The sequence below is a fragment of the Malaya genurostris genome, chromosome 2 (assembly GCF_030247185.1).
Source record: "Malaya genurostris strain Urasoe2022 chromosome 2, Malgen_1.1, whole genome shotgun sequence".
Taxonomy (NCBI): domain Eukaryota; kingdom Metazoa; phylum Arthropoda; class Insecta; order Diptera; family Culicidae; genus Malaya; species Malaya genurostris.
This window is the reverse complement of record NC_080571.1, coordinates 101,610,265-101,626,406: the sequence shown is the minus strand read 5'-3', so window position 1 is coordinate 101,626,406 and position 16,142 is coordinate 101,610,265. Positions and strand designations below refer to the sequence as shown.

At 37.1% G+C, this 16,142-nt stretch overlaps 1 protein-coding gene across 1 annotated transcript; it reads left to right on the top strand.

Annotated features, from left to right (window-relative positions):
- Window positions 1-6,838: 6,838 nt before the first annotated feature.
- Window positions 6,839-9,161, top strand: LOC131431129 (MAU2 chromatid cohesion factor homolog). Its single transcript, XM_058596643.1, has 4 exons — window positions 6,839-7,408; window positions 7,467-7,992; window positions 8,053-8,515; window positions 8,575-9,161. Exons 1-4 carry the CDS (start codon window positions 7,004-7,006, stop codon window positions 9,029-9,031), a joined length of 1,851 nt encoding a protein of 616 aa, XP_058452626.1. The 5' UTR covers window positions 6,839-7,003; the 3' UTR covers window positions 9,032-9,161.
- Window positions 9,162-16,142: the final 6,981 nt, after the last annotated feature.

The window sequence follows — 16,142 nt, the reverse complement described above, 5'->3', positions numbered from 1 at the left end:
AATAAAATATAAACAAAAATATTAAAAAAATAAGAAGAGTTAAATAAAGGATTAAATATATTCAATGTGTATTGTCAATGTCGACTGTCAACTGTCAATGTCAATTGTTGATATCAAATACTAATAGTCAATCTTGCTCGATGGTAGTGTAACGGTGTGAGACAAGCAGAACATCACTTTGGGGAATTATCATAGCCAATTTTATATGTATCATAATATCATTGGAAACTATTTCAGGAAAAATAAGACAACAACAAATTCAGCATCTAAAAGGGGCGTAGAGAAAAGGTTGTTGCATGCACAAAAAATACAGGAGACACATGTTCCCAAGAAGAACAAACAAATACAATGGGGAAAAAGGTAAAAGATCACAATATATAAAATTAAGCAGAGCAAGAGGACGCCGAATACAGGTAACTAGGCCGTTAACATTAATAATACATAACGTTCATTGTATTATATTATATGATGGGGAAGCGGGATATAACAACAGGGCACCTAAAGGAAGCGAAGTGGACAAGGAGAGTAGAGTCGCTAACTCCTGGCCGTTAACATTTCGTGAAATTTAGGCGGGCTCTTCTTCACACCTATTGGGGTTATTCCCCACTACAATGGCTTGTACAGCAATTGACTTTTAGGAGCATACCATTGAAAGGGAATCCTCAATTTCCTAGTGGTACGTGTAAGCGAAATCGATTGCTTGCCGGCCACCTCCCGTTTTGGCCCTTTATAGAGTGGTATGAAGATCAGGGTCAGTGAGCGGTGCAAGAACAAATTGTGGTGGAAGGACGACCCAGTGCGAACGACAGCAGTCTTGCTACAATAGGTGGTAGATACACATCATACATCATACATAACCAATCAACCGTTGTTCTTCCGGTTCGCACAAATCGCGTTCGATTTATTTAAGGACAAATTATATTTTGTAAATAAACTACACGTAACCAAGGTTCTGGTAACTGTTATTCAAAATCAACTGATTTCGTCCTGTGTTGCCAGTTTCAATAATTTTCCTATCAATTTCGTTTTGACATTACCAGTTACTGAGGGGTACTTAAATTTACGATACAGTTTTTATAGGCGAGTGGTAGGTCGTGTCGTCGGTTAAACCATACGAGTATAGTGGTTTTCAGCACACAATGAAATCAGATGAAGTTAACAATATGCAAGCTCACTTTTACTATGAATTGTTTTGGCTCTAGAATAGTAATATTGAACTGTATATAGTATGAATAACTACTACAATTGGAATATTAAGCATAACCGTGAAAGCATCTTATTTTTACATTGTACTTATTGTTTTAACTAGTGCCATGGTATTTTTGACATTTCACTTCTGGTTCTTTCGAAACACGGAAATCTGGTTAATTTGACAATGGTGAAGATTATTCGAACATGCAAATATGTTCAAAAGTTATATTTATTGAAATTTCGATGCCAAAATAACAAGAATACATGAAAACCTGCTTTATTTTTCTCATACATTTTTCACTGATTTAACATTATATATGAACATTATTTATACCATTTTAAAAATTTAACAATAGTATTGCTGATTCTGAGCAATGAAACGAGCGACTTCTAGCAGTTGATTTTGATTTTGAATTTTCATTACTTTCAACTTTCCTATGATAATAAATTTACCTTCACTAGTTAGCGCAAGAGCTTTCTGAACGCTTGTAAGCATTCAAAATCATCAATTTGTAGCAGAATAAAACACGATGCTATTCTTTCCAAGTCCTTTTATTAGAGTGTGATTTTTCCCGTTTGCACGCGTTGCTGATTAACAATACAATGCCGGTCTGGCTTCTTAGTGATTTTCCGATCATGCTACACTTGTTTCCAAGCTCTCACGCACACTCTCTCATACTCTCTCGACCGGAACTAGAATCTCAATATAGTGTAATGGCATTCATTGGTAGATTCAGTGCGGCCAGATCTATCTGTTTTGCTTTGTTATTTAAAGTTCAATAAAAAGAGTACTACAACTCGGCCATTCTGACTATTGATCGTCCCGATCATCCAATCACACAGCACTTATCCATATAACTTATTCTAAGGATTAGAAAGATCGATTACCCGCGATCTGCTCGGGGTTAGTAAACATAACTACACTTCTTCTCGTATCAAATGTTACTCTTATCCGTCAGTTCACTCGTATTAATCCCTTGACGTACGTACCAACCAGCACGACAAATGACATTTCACCAGAGCTCGAGTGAATGGAACCACTAGTATCATATTTTAAATTCATTAATTCAACTAACATTTACTGCAGACGCTGACAGTGAAACAAATCGGAGGACGCATGAGAACAGATATATCAATATTTCGCACTACCCTCGTGTAAATCTAAGCTTAACCTATCGAAGAACATAACGTAATCACCGGAATCTACCAAACGGAAAACAACTTTTCGCTTTACACTACGATACGTACTGACTGAAGGACACGGAGATGGCCTCAGCCGACCACATAATTAGCAAAGATTACCCCATACCAATGGAAGAATTTCATAAAGGTATCGACAACAACTAGTATGTGATTTCACTTTAACTCAAATGGTAGAAAAGGTCGGAATAGCACAATATAATACAGGCACAACAGGTATCGTATCTAACTTGAAAAATCGATGAATCATCAGATCTTAAACGGGATATGTTTTTTTCGGAATGTCGTACATACCCTTTGTATCACTATCGAAAAGACTACATTATGCAACGAATACAGCTTTCGCAGTTTTGAATCAACGCTCTCACCTTCGGAACAGTCACAACCGATCATGTCGGAAGACAGAATTATATAAAACGGAACCCAACTACGGAAGTTGAACGGAAGACGGAATTAGATAAAACGGAACACAACTACGGAAGTTGAACGGAAGACGGAACTTTCAGAAGAAGCCACTTTGACACGAAGCGATTCTATTAACGTACAATGATTGAACCTGACCTGACAGTAGAAAGCGATACTTGCGGAAGCAAGTTTGTATCATACCAGAGTCCAAGGACACACTGTTCTTTACATACAATGATCAAAGTTGACTTAATTCGTAATCTTAAATTTAACTCATTCTGGACTTAACGGATGCACTTTTCAACAGATAAGAAAGTGACTCTTACCAGACAAACTTCGGAAGTTTCACAACTTTTAAACCGGTTTAAGAATTTCGGTTCTAAAGGAAAGTTCCACGATTGAACTCATCCCTCGGAACAATCAACTTAACATATTTTATGAAAGCATCGATATCAATAGCTGAATGTCGTACAGGTTTCTTTCACTATCGGAAACGTCAAATATGTACCGTGACATAATCATCAACCAACACTTCAGCTTCCGGGATCAATGTTCGACCTACACTAGTCACGCTATATCATATCGTAAGACGGAATTAAAATCTACGAAAACCGGAACTAAAATTAACGAAGGCGATACATCTAAAATCGAACGGAAGACGGGACTCACGGAAGAAATCACTTGTCAACTGCGTGACTTCATAGTAGCGTCATAGAAACTTGTCACTAACTGCTAATTTGTCACAAACTTATATAACATCAGTATCTGGTTTTATCCGGAATACTTAAGGTGCTGAAATTCGGATTATTATTCATCAGCAGAACATTCTCTTACTAGTCTTCCTCGGAATAATTGATTTGACGGAGTTGATCGGAAAAATCTCTATGTCCATCCAGAGTTCATCACCGGAACAATGGCAGCGTAGATCATTCGTCACTCACCGGAACAAATATATCAATGTAGAACGGAATCTTCTTAGCACTGTATCAACTCCGGCTCCACTCGGGAAAACTCGCGGAACACTTGTGCTGAAATTTGGATTGATCGATCGCCAGCGGAACTTCCTCGTCTTATTACTCTAGCTCTTTGATTTGTCAGCGATGAACGTAGTATTTCGTAATTTATCGATGTCTGGCATCGATGCGGATGCTCAAACCACTTTCGAGAGTGATCACGAAACTCTCTACACGGCTTCACAACAAAATGATATGCAGACAAGTGTTCAGTACAGGAACAATCGGATGATTCACAATACAGGAACTGCTTTCACCTATGGAATATGCTGACGTCGGAAATCTCGTGCCTTATTCACATATCGGCGGCCTCTCAGTATCAATTTCTGACGGACGGCCTCGAGACTGGGTTCAACACTCGGAACAATCGGCTTTGCAGGAATCGTAATACACTATTTGCCTCATGTGTGTGTCGCAGTGTTCAGGTAGAATCATAATCGGAACAATCGTATTGACGACGCCGGAATGCATTTCTCGGAATTGCTTTCAGCGGATACCAGCATCTCGAGGGCAGGCGGCAGCTCTCATTGAATCGAAGATGGTGAACAGGCAAAGTCGTAAAACCAGCGTGGCCTTCTCGCAGCCTTCAGCTAATACATTCGCATGGTCGGAAATTTCAATAATCGATTCAGATCCCACTTCTGATGTTGTAGCAGAATAAAACACGATGCTATTCTTTCCAAGTCCTTTTATTAGAGTGTGATTTTTCCCGTCTGCACGCGTTGCTGATTAACAATACAATGCCGGTCTGGCTTCTTAGTGATTTTCCGATCATGCTACACTTGTTTCCAAGCTCTCACGCACACTCTCTCATACTCTCTCGACCGGAACTAGAATCTCAGAATAGTGTAATGGCATTCATTGGTAGATTCAGTGCGGCCAGATCTATCTGTTTTGCTTTGTTATTTAAAGTTCAATAAAAAGAGTACTACAAATTTGTTGCTCTTTTTAACATTTTAATGTTTCTGTAATGAAATCGTTCGGGGTTTTTTTTACCAGCGAATTTCTTGGGGATTAATACTGTTCCTATAAAAGTGAAGAAAAAAACGTTATATAAAAATTACTAATAGAAGTATTTACACAGAAACTTAACGGATAACTTAGCAAATTTTTCGGCATATCCGCTAGAGATATTCATATGCAAAGTGTTTACGATGCTCCGAATCGAGTTCTCCATGTTTTGAAATAATCTGTAACATTTTTTTCCTTTATCATGATTTCTTATTAAATTTACTCACCTGCAATACCAATGCTGAAGTACAACTGCGCCTTATTACAAAATTAAACACTAATACAAGATATCGATATTTCATCGTTAGAATATGAAATCTGCCGCTGTAATGAAACTTTATGTGACACTAAAAAAAGCAGACTCGTTGATTGAAAATTTGTATAGTCGCACTAAGAAAATACATGGTCGGTTGAAAAACACCATACGACGATGTTCTTTCTATATAAATTATGTTGATATGAACAATATGTATAGTGCTTTCAAACTTGACAATCTCTATCCAACTATATGTTTATTCATGGTAACATTATTATATTCTGAAGAAGAACTTACTCACATGGTAGTCATAACTATATCGCAGACTAACAGACATGACAGTATGAGTAAATTCTTATAAAAATAATTTTTCGTGATGCACTAGCTCCACCTATATTGTACTGCGCGAACTATTTACTATCGGTACACCCCTTGTGTTACGTAAAAGTTTTTTTACTAGTTGGTTTACCCTCGTTTGTCAACCGATCAGCTGTTTGCAGGGTTGCCTGATTTCATCAAAATATTTGATAATGAATCGTCACAATAAATTATTGGATTACGTAGAGTGATTATAATCAGAGTGCTTTTCGTTTGGAATGACAGCTACCAGTTCCAAACGAGCAAATGAACTGTCAATTCAATGTAAAGCTAATGGGGATGTGAAGTCGTCACTCTGGTTATAGGCACTCTAGGATTACGTTGATAAGCGTATACTTTTTTAGCGATGTTGGAAGGTAAACATTTATTTTTCTCAACGTTGTTCATCTAGATTATTTTTGATTGTTTTGGTAATTTTCACCCGAAATTAAGTAGCGGCAGATAAGAAGCAAATAAATATTGTAACAAAACGGGTTTGATTTTGTATTGCGTTGGAGGATGAGAAGTAGGCACAATTCTGTATATAGTTTTGGCGATATGTATTAAATCTGTATCCTGCATGAAATTCGCATGGAGGTATACAAATCAATACATTACAGGTAATTCTGTATGAATGGCAACTCGGTTGGTAAATGAAAAAAATAAACACAGTCTAGATGACAGATAGGATGTATTTGATAGGATAACGTGGCGCCATCATGACATATGCGAGTACTATCCCAACTAAAGGAATATTCGAAATGACCGTTTATATGGTTGAAGAATCTAATTTGAGTGTCCTGTCTGTTAGTTTATGACTATATCACTTCTCAACTTTTTGGTGACCGAAAGTTCAATTTCACCTTACTTGTAATTGTCATTGGGACTTTTTCGTTCTTATTTTAATGATTGCTAGAATTACCACGCCAGAAAAGTCATAAAGACAAATAGTATAGTCAAGTAGAAGATTTTTTGTTTAAGTGCTTATTACAATACAGATGGTGAATAATCTGATATCATGGTCGCTACTATTATTTGAGTGCATAGTTGAAATGACCAACAGGAACAGGTTGCAATTACTGTAATATTGTGTGTTAAACATTTCGGCTGCATACTTTTTAGAATCAGCTAAAGCAGTTGAGTTCGGTTGAGTTCTTTTGAAAAAACATGCGTAATCATCTAAAAAATGACACCTGGCATCCCTGCCTCAACTTTGAATTCGGTAGTAACATGTGATTAGGGCATATCGCACGATAGGCCCTTGCGAATGTTACAAAATATAATGCTCATTGTTCGGCTCTACAACCTTCATTTACACAATAATCGATATAATATCGTAGATAGAAGTCCAATCTACGAAATTGTGCGCAATATGCTTTAATTTCATGTTTAAAACATGGGTAATGAGCATTATTTTTCGTAACTTTCAAAAGGGCATATCGCACGATATGCCCTAATCACATGTTAGTACCGAATAGTCACAACAAGCCGAACGCGTCGTGGAAACTTTTATTTTGCATCACTAGTTTAGAAAATATAATACTTATTTCATACGTTTAAAGTAGCAGTGATGACATCCTCTCAAGATGCTTGCTACATTTCTCTGTTGGGATTAGCAGAATATTTCCGAACATCATCACCCCCGAATATCAAAAAATGTATTCAGTGTTTGCAGGCATTGTTTACGTTCAAACCGCCGCTGAAGGTGGAGGCTCGTACGCATCTTCAGTTGGGTCAGATTCTGCTGGCGTACACGAAGAATATCGAGTTGGCTCGAAACCACTTGGAACAGGCTTGGATGCTTTCGGAAAACATCAACAATTTCGACGATGTTAAATTCGACACAGCTAGTTTATTGGCGCAGCTTTATCAGCAGCAAGAGCAGAGCTCACTAGCAAAGCCGGTCTTACGGAAGGCTATAGAATTGTCCCAACATAATGTTTACTGGCATTGCAAATTACTTTTCCAGTTGGCAGTAAGTGCATATCTTGTCGCAGCAAAATGTTGAGTTTAATTTTATGTTCAATTTACAGCAAACTCATGCCACTGATAAGGAGTATGCATTGGCATCGGAACTGCTCGCAGTCGGTGTAGAATCGACAGATGAATCTAATGCAACCTATTTGAAATCTTTATTTCTGCTTAGTCGGGCTATGATAATGATGATCGAAAGGAAGAGTAGCGATGTACTGGCCATTCTGAACCAAGCCGGGGCAATAATTGATAACGCCGTTCAGAATATTCATCTGAAGGAATATTTGAAGGTTTTTTTTTTCGTGCTTCAAGTCTGTCACTTCTTGCAACTGGGACAAGTTAAAACTGTAAAGACTAGTCTAAAGCAATTACAGCAAAGTATACAGACTATAATGGCACCGAATTGGCCCTCAGATGAGCAAATCTTTGGGCAAAATAGCACCGAAATGTTCATGTGGTTGCCGAAAGAACAGCTCTATGTGTTAGTTTATTTGGTCACTGTGTCCCATTCGATGATGGCCGGTTATATGGACAAAGCTCAAAAATATACGGAAAAGGCATTGACTCAAATCGAGAAATTAAAGTGTAAGTTTGCGTTGTTGAAAAAAATCCAAATCTAATCATGTTCTTGTTTGTTGTTTATAGCTCAGGAGAACAAACCTATTTTGGCAGTGTTTCAAATTATTTTGTTAGAACACATAATCATGTGCCGTTTGGTTATGGGAAACAAATCGCTAGCCATAAAAGAGATTGCTCTGGCTAAAGATGTCTGTCTCTCATCTCCGAATAAGTTCCTTCTTAAAAAGCATTCGGCACAATTGCACTGTCTGTTGGGACTGTATTCCATGTCGGCTAGTTTATTCGATCATGCCGAAAGGCAGTTCACCAGTTGCATCCAGGATACAACCGAGAGAGATTTGAAACTGTTCGCCAATCTAAATCTAGCAATCGTATATTTACGAATGAAGCGCGAACACGACTTGCGACAGATTTTGGAACAAGTTCAGCAGGAAAACTCGCAGTGCTCCAACAGTCAGGCGTTGATGGGAAGCTTCTACTACGTGCAAGGACTGAATGCGTTTCATAAGAGTAGTTTTCATGAAGCAAAGTAAGTAGAATATGTGATTTTGTGAGTGGATTTGTTTTAATGATTCTTTCTACAAACAGACGCTTTCTTCGCGAAACCCTAAAAATGGCGAATGCCGAAGATTTGAACCGGTTAACATCGTGTTCCCTTGTACTGTTAAGTCACGTTTTCCTCAGCATTGGTAACTCAAAGGAAAGCATGAACATGGTCACACCGGCTATGCAGCTTGCTTCGAAAATACCAGACATTCATGTACAGTTGTGGGGCAGTGCCATATTGAAAGATCTCCACCGGATGTTGAAAGAGCAGTCGCTAGAGAACGAAGCGTACAACAACCACCTTAATTTCTCGCAAAATTTGATTGCCGACCAGTTGAAATGCACCAAGTTTCCTGAGCACACGTTGATCAATTGGTTACAGGGTGACCCACCGTTGCCAATGTTGACCCAAGAAATACCGGACATGGCACCAATACAACAAACGGCTACAATCGTTCGTGTACCCGGCCAATCGGGTCAGCAGGTTATCTACCAGTAAAGTTGATCGGGTTGGATTTTCGAATGGTAATGTAGTCAACTGTACTAGTGTTTGTGCTTAAAATAAAATTGTATTTCTCCGTCTAATATCAATAAATTTATCATGACATTCGTGTTTTCAATGGCTTTTATATGTATGTCTGTTTTATAAGCTATTCAACACACTAAATTTATTTTTGGTGGTTAGTACTGGATTTCGGTTAATCAAAAATAGTTTTCATTTAACTGACATGGTCTGTGAACTTGGAAATTCATTTTTTCTCGAATTAGTTAGGTTTCATCAAAGCACAGTGAACCACACTTAGTGCTTTGGTAAAAGTCATACCTGTCAGACAGGTTCTAATAAATTAGGATTTTGCATTATTGAATTCAAATTGGTAGATGTAAAAATGGAAATTAAGTAAGTGAGATCCTAGTAAGTGCTGATAAGAGTAAAATTACCTTCATGTTTTGTATTTTAACATTCTAAAAAATAATTGCTAAAACGGAACCGGATTTCGATTATAAAGGTTTTAACTCGCTGGTCATTCACACTACGGTTTAGAAGATAAATTTTCTAGCCTAAAGTGCTTGTATTGTTGCTCCGTTATTGATCAGAACCAATTAATGTTGCAAAACCGATGTTTATAAGAGGCCTTTAGAAAGTTACATTAAAATTTAAAGTTTTAAAATTCCAATTATCACAAATATTTCATTGAAATATTTGTTCATTGCATGAATATAAATGCAAACGAAAAAGTTGTAGTTCAAAACGATAAATAAAAAATGAGTTATTTTTATCTTTCAGGCTGTAGCATATATATACAAAGCAGAAATTGTATTTCTTTTGTTACAGACTTACCAACTTTTGTTATTTTATTGTTGAGATTCATACGATTTTTGTTGTCAATATTGTTACTTACTAACGGATCCTCAATCATTACCAACTTTGTTACTGAAATAAAACAACAAAATATGTTATTTTCTTGCTACTTCCATTGTGCTCGGGTACGCATACATCGTGATCGCTTTATTCCACACCGAAGAAAAAGCAACTAAGCGTTTTATAAGACTAAGGCTTATGAGCCAAGCAGAAATGAATTTCATAAAGTGGTCGAGATATTCATAAACAGTCTTATGATTTGAACGGCTCGTGGTTTTCATGACTTGAGTAAACAAATTTTTTTTTCTTAAACAGAACTAAATGGATTGCACAGTTGTTATGAAATATTATAATGCATGGCTTTTCTCCGAAAAATTCACTCCAACGTCAATTTCAACAGTCAGTTTCAATTCTGGAATAATAAAAAGGTGGTGGTTTCGGAAAACATCAACAATTTCGACGTTGTTAAGTTCGACACAGCTAGTTTATTGGCGCAGGAGATTGATTCTTTTTTTATTTTGACTGTCTTCAAGTAACCGGAAAGTTCGAATCGGAACTTCCGTCCTCGTTCGCAATTTTTGTCAATGATGAAATCATAAGAAACAATTATGACATTTTTTTTTTAAATATCTACCTCTTAATGAAATTGATTTCTGCTTGGTTCATAAGCCTTATCTTATGAAAGTCTTAGTAACCTTTTCCTCAGTGTAGGATCAAAGATAAATAATAAAGACATGTATGTGCTTACAAATATTTTTAAAAAATCTTGTTCGTTCCCGGTACTTTTTAAAATGACAGCACTCACCGCTTGCCCGCATACGCATGGCTGCCAGATGGCTGACTAAACGCTGTAAGCTGGAAAAATATGGCTGGCAGACATTCTGGTGACCGACTGCCTCACCGCTGCCAGATATACAACTCAAACGATACAACCGTATCCACCAGGATTTTCCACATTGATATCTTTGACATTTCCAGCAAAGGTGAGAAGATGAAAACGCTCGGCTAACTTATATACAGACGACTTTGTTTTGTCAAATTGGGTTTGACAACCGTCACTGAATCAATTTTGGTAGCCGTCTGGTGGCCATGGCTGCCCAGGTAGCCAAAACGCTATGCGGGTGGTGGAGCGCGAGATTAATTGCATTGTTATTTCGACCAAAATGTGCCATGAAATCTCAATATATTTATACAAATGAGCTAACGAATCGAAGGGGTTCTCACGGTTTGACATTTGCATTATGAATGTGGTGATGGGAACTCAGCATTGGTGCCAGTTTCACGGAGGACCGCACATGTGCGCCAAAAAAAGATTGTGACTGTCATGTCTGGAAATTCGTTTGTGGTAGGACTGTGATCAGAGAAACGTCTATTGGAATGCCTAGTGATGTCTGATTTTTCGTATTATTCGATTATTAGGTGTTCGATTAATAAAAGAGGAGTCGATTAGTGTAATTGATTACTATCAGACCCTGTCAGCTTGGAGCGAAGTCAATCTTCAGTTCAGCAACGCCATCGCACGGCATCACATTCAACATGTCATGTCAATTGTATGGGTGCGCAACCCTGCTATTTTGGCGCGCACGAATTTGACATTTTTCTCCCCTACTTCTATGTATAAGATTCGATGCGGGCTCGTCTGGGGGCGACATGCTCGCGAAAAAAGGATGTTGCCAATGATTTGTTCGGGAAATGTGAGAGCTGGATATCTTGTTAATATGATGTCTTTGTTACTATTAAACATTATTCGATCAATGCAATTGATCGACCAAATTATTCTAAATAGAATTAGAGCTGCCAAATGAAAATCTATGTTGAATATCAAATCTTTACCATTAGTGTATCATACAGCAAGCAAAAAATATGAGAAAATGTGGTTGAAATGTCTGAAAATTCAATAAAATCTATGATCAAACGGATGGAAAAATGTATGAATATTGAACCGTGGGCAGAATGGATCAAAAATCATTATTTAAATTGACTTTCGTATTTCCTTGAATTATGACAGATGAAACTGCAACTCTCATCATAGCAACGTTTAGCCTTAGGCAGAGTGAGCGCGAGAAGCTGAGCCGAGCTTGGTGCTGACAAAAGCAGGAAACATACTTATAGCAAAACAGAGAGACCCTGTCAGAGTGAAAGTTGAGCCGATTTCTCCCTTGTACTCTAAAAGAGTTCTTTTGATTAACTACTAGTTAGTATCATTCTCGCTTTTGATTTGCCAATGTTAGTCAACAGCTCAGCTTCGCTTCTCGCGCCCACTATGTCTGCAGCCTAAGGCTAAATGTTATTTACTAAGGCTGTGAACCATTTCGCGGTTAGCTTTAACTTTTGGTTGATTTTTTCAGTGTCGGAAAATAACCATCGATCTGTCAAAAATAACCATGCTCTCGAACAGGGTTATTTTTGACAATATCAAAATAATCACTCAAGTGTCAGATTACAACCAAAAGTTAAAATTAACCGCAAAATGGTTCACAGTCTAACTGATGAAGATCTCGATTAATTGATTGCTATTAATCGATTAGCTCGATTAGTGGCACTGTCGTTAATCGATTACAAATACTCAATTACTTTAGCCTTTTAATCGATTATTTTTATTAATCGAGTAAAAAAAATACATCACTAAGAATGTCTATAACCAGAGTGACGACAGCTGGACTGAATATTCCAAAAACTATTTAAAAGGTCAAGTAAATGTAGATTATGGAGTATTGGATCATTGCAAGAGGCACTAGCCCAAGTAGCACCTGTAACTTGTTCATAAAAAAATAAAATAAAACAGATGCTGCATAACGGTCGCATGACCAAACAAGTCATATTATGATGGTGACAATGAAGTCAAAATAATCACCCCTATTCTGTACGTCGATCGATTCGAAATATTCCGATCGAATGTGCAATTTCCATTCTGCATTCGGTTCGAGTTGGGTATGAACTCGAATATCATTCGTTCGAGTTGTTAAATTTTCGAACATCACTCGATCGACTTGCGTGCGTATTACTTATGTTCGGTTTAAAATCGTTCTAATTTGTTTATACAAGTGTGACGGTTTCGTTTACTAATAAATGAATAATATAAATAATATAGAACGTGTAAGTAGTGTTGACAGCTTTGATTGTTAGTGTTCGAAATTTTAAGTGTTCCCCCCCGGGGCAACCACGTTTGGCATAAAGCCGTTTGGCATAATACCGTTTGGCATAACGACATTTGGCATAATGATTATTTGGCATAATGATCATTTGGCATAACAGTCATTTGGCATAACAGATGAACATGCTGCTTAATAGAAATTGTTCTAATTTACTACAATTTTGAAAGGTCTAATGCGGCTACGCCTCATCGTTTTTAATGACCTGCTGTCCGACCTCGCTGCCGCTCGTTCGGACTTAACTAAGGGATAGCTCCTAGCTTTGGGTAATCCGGGCAAACGCCCGCAACTAGACAGAGGCGGCCGGCGCTTCCGACGGTGGGTCGCCGGCGCACTCGCGGCCTTCGGCCGTCTCAACCTGAATCATCTATGACGAATAGAAGATTGTGCTAGCACTAAATGAGTTGCTTATATAAAATGACAGTCTGCTATTTACAACAGAATTTTAAAAATAAAAAATAATAATGCTATTTCACGTAATATTATCGAAATATTCGGACCGAATACAAAAATCACATATTTCGTTCGAGTTTTCCTTGCACAACATAACTCGATCGAAACGCAAACGAAAATTTACAAATCCAATTATTATTATGACAAATGGCATTATGCCAAATAACCGTTAAGCCAAATAACCATTATGCCAAATAGCGTTATGCCAAACGGTATTATGAAAAATGACCTTATGCCAAACGGGCCGCCCCCGATCGAATCATACAAATTGAACGGAATAACGGAAAAGAGTAAAATCGTTCGTATCACAAATCCATCGGATTGCAGAATCGGAGTGAATGTTACGAATTCACATCTCAGCTACAATAAGTTCCAACGTAACTTTTCGGTAATCTAACTCTTACGGCGTGTTCGCATTGACAGGTTTTGGTCGTCAACTGGTCACCGTGACAAAATGTGACAATGAAAAAGTGACACACTACAAGACAAAGGTAAATAATGATTTCATATCGGTTACCGTATTCGCTGTGATGCAACAGAGAAATACAAATACAGTGTCGGTTGAAAGCTTCCGTACATTTTCCCGGACAATAATATTAAATCAATAATTAGAATAAGTAAAAAATGATACAGTTTAAAGAAATTCGGTATAGTTAATTCTGCGCTCATACTGGTATATGTGGGAATCAAACTTTTTTCGTTTTGGGAAGTAAATTCGAGAGAAAATATTTGTTCGCTTTGTCACGCTTGGAAAATACTTATGCCAATGGCTACCATTAAGACCAGTGAATGATATGTTCATTAAATTTAAAAAAAAAAGCATTTTTGCCTATCTCATATAGAAAGGTTGAAAACCGATTTTTGAACAGAGGCCCGGAGGGCCGAGTGTCATTTACCATTCGACTCAGTTCGTCGAGTACGCAAAATGTCTGTGTGTGTATGTAACTTTTCTCGGAGATGGCTGAACCGATTTTCACAAACTTAGATTCAAATGAAAGGTCTTGTGGTTCCATACAAAATTCCTGAATATTATTCTTTTCCGGAATTATGGGATAAAATGTGCAAAAAAATGTGAAAATAAGTGCTTCAATTTTTTTCGGAGATGGCTGAACCGATTTTCACAAACTTAGATACAAATGAAAGCTCTTTAGGTCCCATACTAAATTCCTGAATTTCATTTAGTTATGGGGTAAACTGTGAAAAAATGAAAATATGTTTTCTAACTTTTCTCAACCGATTTTCACAAACTTACGTTCAAATGAAAGGTCCTGCGGTCCTATATGGGATTCCTGAGTTTCATCCGGATCCGGAAATATAGGATAAAATGTGTTAAAAAATTTCTACCATCACTGAAAAGGGCGAAAAACCGTAAACATTTTTCTAAATCGACCTCAAATCTTCTCCAATTGATAGTTTTTATCAGTAGACGGTCAAACAAACCGATTCCAGTTATTCTTTCAAGAATCGAAATACTAATATTTATCTTAAAAAGACTCTATCTGATTACATTTCGACTTTTAAGCGCTAAATTTCATATGACAAAAATATTATTTTGTATGTCGATGTTCTAAAACACAAAATATAGAAGGCGTGTTGGTTTTCAATATGTACAATGAACAACTTTTGAGTAGATATAGTGAGTTTAAACAAGATTGGATTCTATATTTTAGTTCTGATTATCGGATGCCATCGGATGTTAAATGGGAAGAACATCAACAAATTGAAACTTGACACAAACTATTTTCCTTTTCATTGTGACTAATGTGCGCGGTGGATCAAATCAAATATTCGTTACTGAGAACTTGTTTGGACATCCTCGGTAAGTCGCACAAGCTCCGCCTTTTACGCTTTTCAGTTTACGTAGCAGTTAAATTGCAGGTTGCAATGTCTTTAACTTGTTCCATGAATTTGTTTCATATAAGTTACTGCCATTGAAATGTAATAACGTGTGTTACTTGGGAGGCTAAGATTAGAAGACGACATTCGCATCTCGATTTTCTATTTTCCCGAATTATTAAATACTACTTGCCTGCCTAGGCGGCAACCCAAAATATTTGAAGACGAACATTAGAATAGGTCTCAAGTGCAAATGACAGTTTCTCCTTGTTCACTTTCTCTTTTGATTATTACGGTCCAATCGACAATCCTTCCTTCAAACACTTCACATAGAATAGTTACTAAAACCAATAACTTTCGATCTACACCGCAGGATTTTTCGGGAATTACTGTAATATGCCGTAAAAATTGAAAGAGAAAGTAAACAAAGAGAAACTGTCATTTGTACTTGGGTCTTTTCAAATGCTCATCGAGATTTAATGTATGTACCTCGAAGTATTTACATTATTGTCATTTAGGACCGGGTAGGGTCTAACCCACTTGAAAAATCATTCATTTTTTCTTTGTATTTTCTTGTAGTAAAACATTTTTAGAATATTTTGAAAATTTTCAACCCTATCGGAACAAAATTCTGGAAGTTATAAGCCTTTATCTTTTTTTATCTCATACTGCGAAGAGGTAAGAGCTCGGCGAAAAAGCCCAAGAGCCCTGCTTCGATTTAATAAAACATTCTTGACATGTTTCATTTTGACAATATACAAAGAAATTTCGATTTGATTTTCCGAAAATGTTAGACCCTACGCGCAAAT